Genomic DNA, 6,173 nt, shown 5'->3' with positions numbered 1-6,173 from the left:
AATTTAAGGCACACTTTATAAAGAAAACACAACAAAGTGAATCAACCCATGCAGAGGATTCAGGTTTAATTTACTTTTCCACTAATGGTGCTTTTCAATGAGAAGGCATGTGTGGCCTACAGAACTTCTACTAAAAGGTTTTCATAATTTGACAGACTTAAGAAGCCACTATCCAGTATGTCGTTTCCTGATGTCATTATACTTTTAATTGAGAATATGATGAAGAGAAACAAAAATTCCTATTGTAATATACTGGATGAGGCAGTTTTTCTGAAAGCCCACAACACAGATTAAAATGACATGTTCATTTCATAAACGTACACTGATGTTGTGCTGGAATAAGACCAAGGAAAAGCTTATGGTGTCAAACTGCTCTTAGATATTAATGAATTGCTTAGTACTTGTAAATACTAGTTGGAAAAAATCTTTGTCATGAACAGATTTTTAAAAAAAAATAAAGCTATCATAGATAGCTTAATGCTTTTGCTTGCTTTCTTTTTAATCAGTTGATTAATTCAGTTCAGAGAAGGGAACATACAAAGAAAGATGCCATTTCTTTTGTAGGACATGCTTTTAAGAAGAATACAAAGTTCTTGTCATCCTATTAGCTGGGTTTGCTTGTGATCTGCTTTATAATTTACTGTTTCTCATAGTAGTTAGAGTTAAATGAGGTAAAATTTAGACATAAGAATTTTAAACCCTTAAAATTCCATATTGCAATATGTAATGAAACTTGTACACAAGATCACCCAAATTAGACTAAAAGATTTTTGAGTGAGAAGGGACCATTATGATCATCTAATCTGAGTTGCATAACATAGGCCATAGAATTTCACCCAATAATTCTTGCTTAGAGTGCAGTAAGGGACTCTAAAGTATCGCCAGAAATACTGAGTACAATTCTGCTTCACTTACATTAGGACACAACCTCCATTAACTGACTGATTTCTGTTAGCTCCCTTACTGGTTGTTTAGGACAGGTTTAATTTTTTTCCCCTCACCCAGCTGGGACTATAAAGACATACACATCATGGTTGTCTTTTTAATCTTTTTAATTAAAAAAAACCCTATAGCAATTACATTTCAGTTTATTTTTGTGATTTATTTTTTTTCACAAAGGAATGTAATGAGCAGATTTCTGAAGCTTTTAGTGAATTCAAAACCATACCCTATGCATGTTATCATACATGCATAGTGAAATGAGAACCATGAAAGTCACATACACAGAGACACACACAAAGAAAACAAGGCACTGTTAAGAATGTATCGGTAGTAAATGACTAAAAGATTATTTATACATAAAAACTGGGGAGAACCCCCTAATGAGGAGTGCAGCAGTAATCATTTCAACACACTAAAGCTGTAGATAATTTAGGGGTTCTCTGTTTAAAAGCCCAACTCGGTCCCTCTTGCCATATGTATTGGATCCCACATCGGTAGGTGAATAAATTGCTCCGATGTTGTTGCTGGATCGAACTAAAAAGTCAGCCAAACGTTGCGTCACACATGTAGCAGTGTTGCATTTCCGTTTCTCCAAGCGGTGACTGGTAACATAAAACAAACAGAGCCATGGTGAAGTCTAATGATGAGCAATCAAATATGCCACCTCTAAAATGCATTTTAACTGATAATGTAGGAGTTCTTTTAATGTGAGCACAAATATGTGAACAGTACAATATTCCTGCCTCCTACTTTGTGACTGAAAAAAAATCACATTGTATGCTATTATCTATTTTAATGATAGGTGTAGGTTAAATTCAAAAACCTCAAGATTCATGTGTCATTTTTATTGATATTCAGCACAGTAGCTTCTGGCACCTAGAATAGCTGTAATAATAGTATAGTTAAGTCACTAAGTGACAACAATGATTTAGCTCCAAGATTAACTTTTATGACTATTTAGAGAACTTGCTGATATCATGAGAATGATTAGCATTATAATAATCACTTACATTTATTCAGTTCCCTTAATCTCAGAGGGCCCCATACTGGTCCTATTAAAGTCAATGGCAAACCTTCAATTAATTTAAAAGGCAGCAGGATTGAGACTAGTGCTGTGGGCCAGATCCTGAGAGGTGCTCAGCATCTGAATCTTCCATTGGCTTCTGTACCACTCAAGCTTTGACTCTGTACAAACAGTAATTCTTCACTACTGAAAACCAGCCACTTCTGTTGGAGCATAGCAGCATGGTGGGGGAGAGTCACTTTTGGACAGGGCCCTACCTTTCTTACAAAATGTGTCATTGAAACATCTGTGTGCAAAGAAAACCTCAGGTTTAACACAGTAAGCTACAGGGGCCTCATTTCACAAAGAAGAAGAGTTGAGTTCGAATCTTTTGGTTCTGGGGAGCTCAGGGATTTCAAACTTCCTTCTTAGACCATTAAGCCATGCCCTTAAACAGACACTCTCTGCTGTTGACAATAGTTCCTGAAATAAGAACCATCTGTTCCAAAGGATTTCCCTTTACTTCTTCAAAGCAATCTATATGCTGATGCGACATGAAGTAAATTACATTTTGTTGATGAATAGGTCAAATAATTTAGTGCAAACAATATGAATTTTGGCAATGTTACTCTGACTAATTCCTGATTAATAATTTTCCCATTAATTGACTAGGTCTGTCACATTATGTTTCAGCAGTGTGATTTTGAATCTCAGAGCCCAGGTGAAATAGAAACTGTGTGCTAAATCTCTGAGCTATAACAGCTGCTGGTTAGCAAATGGGTAATAGTTTATAAGTGATTCATATTTTAAACATGTCATATTTCAGTTAAATGGTGATTTAGGGTCTGATCCAACTTTCCTGGAAGTCAGTGGGAGTCTTTCTATTGACTCCAAGGGGAACTTGATCAGGCTTTTAAAGCCTAGTAGAAAAGACATAAAATACTATCACACAGCCAGCAAACAATATATCACGGATGGGAAATTTGCTAAGTACTTTCACCCTGAAGGACAAATCAATAATTTATTCTCATGAAATTGCTAATCTGTTCGTGAAGACAAAGCACCCATTCTCTTAAATGGTGTAGGCCCAGACCCTAAAACTCTAGACCTATATTTTTACAAAAGTTAACATTATGAAACTGATCCAGCAAGTTATTATATATTTTATCAATACCTAACATTGTAACACAGTTGAACAAAATGACACAAAAACTCATCATGGCTGCGAATGGACCATATCATTGGTTTCAGTGAGGGCTGCTTACTTTGAAGAGGGCTGTTGGACGATGACATTGATGAGTAGGGTATCAGACCCCACACTTGAAGAAAATATCTTGTAAAGAAATGTTTGATTGTAACTGTTTAAAATAAAGAGGACTAGCTATAAGAATTCTGGGATTGTGTGTTCACTATCCATATTATATTGTAGGATAATCATTTTGGTTTGTAATAATCATTCTTTAGGTTGAAAGAGATACTGTGATCAGAGGTAACTATAAAAAGAGATGTGTTTAATGTCTGGTGAAGGACAATCACGTAAAGATGCAGTAAGCAGACAGACCAGATAATATAGCTAATTTTCCTAGTGTTATTCAATCCTGTTTATCACTTAGGATAAACTCCAAATTCGTTTAAAATTGCTATATGTATACATCAAGAGTCTACTGAAAATTACATTTATGCATTTGTAAAATGTACTACAAACTAGTGAAACTCTAGCATGACAAACTGTTTCTGTTGATTCTTGCTACGCTGAAATTGCTGTTTATCTCAAAAATGAGCAATCATTCACCTACTGAAGAAAGTAATATTTTAAAATAATTAAATTCACTCCAAAAGGAATTCTGTTTTACATGGAAAGAAATGTCATATGTCCCCCATCACTGAGGCATGAAAAATTAACATTTAAATAGCAGATCCCTTTCAGAGTAAACCTCCTTTCACAACATAACCTAAAAATTGTGTGCTGAAAATTCAGAGAACACATTTTGAAAGCTTTTCAGATTTCCATAACAGATCTGGTAAAACTGATTGTCTTTCCAATTATATTTCACTTTTTAACTTGAAATACTTTGCTTTACAGAATGGCCACATTTCTACCATAAAGGATATTTTAAGCACTCTTTGAGAGAATTTGAATAGAATTGAAGGGATCTAACAGAAAAAAAAATGCCGGCACAAATTATGCTTCTTAATTTAATTCTATCTGGCTTGAATAGAAGACTGCAGAAGACAATTGATACCTTTTAGGCTTTGTTGCAGCCGGTTGTGGCAATGCCCCGTTAAGTCCCCAGGGTGTATTCCTTGACAGGACTGGTAATAGCCATCCTTGTCTGTTGGAAGTCCCATCAGATAGATCATCAGCCACAGAGAATAGTCTTTAAACAATAACAAAATACACAGTGAAATTTAATAGCCCTATTTCGCTCATATTGTTTGATGGCCAAAGTGAATAATGCAACAGTCTGAAACATCTGATTTCTCATTAAAAATGAATAATATTTTTCATTACTTACCTTTCCATAGGTGTAGCCTCCAAGTAGCTTAAAGCAACAGAGAGCACAATGAAGATAACTGGCAGCTTTAGGTTGCACATCTTTCCTTCCTAAGTTTCTGAAAAGAATAATTCAAAACTAAAATCCTAAGTACTGTTCGACATACAAGAGATCCGACCTCAGTGCTGTTCTAAACAGGCAATAGTTAATCTCTGCCATTAAATTAGAGCAGCAGCATGATCAAACTTTAGTGACACAACAAAGATAAATTCAGATGGCTCTCTAGTAAATTTTGGCATCTAGTGGATTAAATCCTCTTCCCATCTCCCTTGCTTTCTTTTCCCAACAGTTTCTAAATTTCAGATTGTGGTTTCAGTTACAGATTGTACCGAGATCTTTCTTTTAGCCTTTCTTTGAATAACACTGTTCCTTAGTAATGAGGCAGATTGTGCCCCCCTTAAAGTGTGTGTGGCTTTATATCTGAAATAACAGAAAGGATAAATCATTTACCTTGTAGTGGTCAAGGAACTAACTGAAGAAGTTCAACACACGTCTGTATTAGCAGGAAGGATACATGCAACAATTCCACGCTTGCATCTGACTCTGCGGTATCCCTTTTTTCGTCCCTCCTTGCTGGCAAGTAATACAGCTCTTATATACCCTTCACACCTTTCTCAGCTCTGACATCAGGCAGCACAGAGAGAGACTGTCATTCATTTCCATCCCTATAGATAGAAAGTGCCCCAGAGATGAGAAGAGGTAGATGGGTCATTATTATATTAACACATCAGTAAACATTAACCTAGCCTATGTAGGATGCCCTCATGAAACTACTTTAATATTATATTGCACATAACTAAAGCCACAATTTTACAGTTCTAATAAGATGCTGAGGTCATATTTCCTGGGGGCGTTTTCAAGGGCTAAATAAGGTAAGAAAAAAATTATAAAGGAAGCAAAATGAAACACCAGATCAAAAGTAAATGAAACACAAAATAGACAGAAGTACTGGAAATCATGGAAAAGAGAAAAAATGGTAGAGACCAGTAGGAATAGCTTGAACATCCTGAGAATAAGTTGGATAACACTTTCAGTTGAGTATAAGTTTTCCTGTTGCTAGTACGTTCTCTCTCTAGATATAGAATATTTTATAAAAGAAAACTAAAATAAATTAATGTTGTTAAGGATGTAAAGTCAGGCATATAAAAGTTAAGAAATTACAGAATAGATGTTGCCCGTGCAATCTTCTTTCTGCCTCCTTGTGACTATGCATTATGCTACAGAGTAAAATTTTCAGAAGCACCTACGTGGGTAGGAGACAAAGTCCTGTTTTCAAAAGTGACATGCAGCCAGATTTACAAAGGTATTTAGGTGCATAAAAATGCACATAGGCACCTATTGGGATTTTCAAAAGTGGCTAAACAGGTAAAGCCCCTAACTCACATTTAAATCAATGGGATTTAGTAGCCTAATCTATTTAGGTACTTTAAAAAATCCTTCTAAGTGCCCATGTGCATCTTTAGGCACTCTCCCCCCACCAAAAGACACCATAAATCTGAGCCCCTAAGCTTATGAACATCTGTTTTGAAAAGAGGACTTAGCTCCTAAATCACTGTGGATACATCTACACTGCAATTAAAAACCCACAACTAGCTCATGCTAGCTGACTAGGGCTCGCGGGGTGTGGGCTAGGGCAGTGGTTCTCAAAGCCGGTCCGCCGCTTGTTTAGGGTA

The 6,173-nt window shown here is 35.9% G+C and overlaps 1 protein-coding gene across 1 annotated transcript; it reads right to left on the bottom strand.

Annotated features, from left to right (window-relative positions):
- Positions 1-1,275: 1,275 nt before the first annotated feature.
- Positions 1,276-5,097, bottom strand: LOC123368681 (islet amyloid polypeptide). The gene is made up of 4 exons (XM_045013686.1): positions 4,951-5,097; positions 4,462-4,558; positions 4,189-4,323; positions 1,276-1,544 (listed from the first exon to the last, which is right to left on the bottom strand). Exons 2-4 carry the CDS (start codon positions 4,539-4,541, stop codon positions 1,355-1,357), a joined length of 405 nt encoding a protein of 134 aa, XP_044869621.1. The 5' UTR covers positions 4,542-4,558; positions 4,951-5,097; the 3' UTR covers positions 1,276-1,354.
- Between the last annotated feature and the right edge of the window lie 1,076 nt (positions 5,098-6,173).

The sequence above is a fragment of the Mauremys mutica genome, chromosome 1, assembly GCF_020497125.1.
Source record: "Mauremys mutica isolate MM-2020 ecotype Southern chromosome 1, ASM2049712v1, whole genome shotgun sequence".
In the NCBI taxonomy this organism is placed as follows: Eukaryota; Metazoa; Chordata; order Testudines; family Geoemydidae; genus Mauremys; species Mauremys mutica.
This window is presented reverse-complemented; position numbering and strand designations above follow the sequence as displayed.

Excerpts from the sequence above, each read along its gene's own strand:
- LOC123368681 (XM_045013686.1), bottom strand. The coding sequence starts at position 4,541 with ATGTGCAACCTAAAGCTGCCAGTTATCTTCATTGTGCTCTCTGTTGCT. Across the intron at positions 4,324-4,461 it reads GAGGCTACACCTATGGAAAG|ACTATTCTCTGTGGCTGATG; the intron begins GTAAGTAATGAA and ends TATTGTTTAAAG. Across the intron at positions 1,545-4,188 it reads GCTGCAACAAAGCCTAAAAG|TCACCGCTTGGAGAAACGGA; the intron begins GTATCAATTGTC and ends TTATGTTACCAG.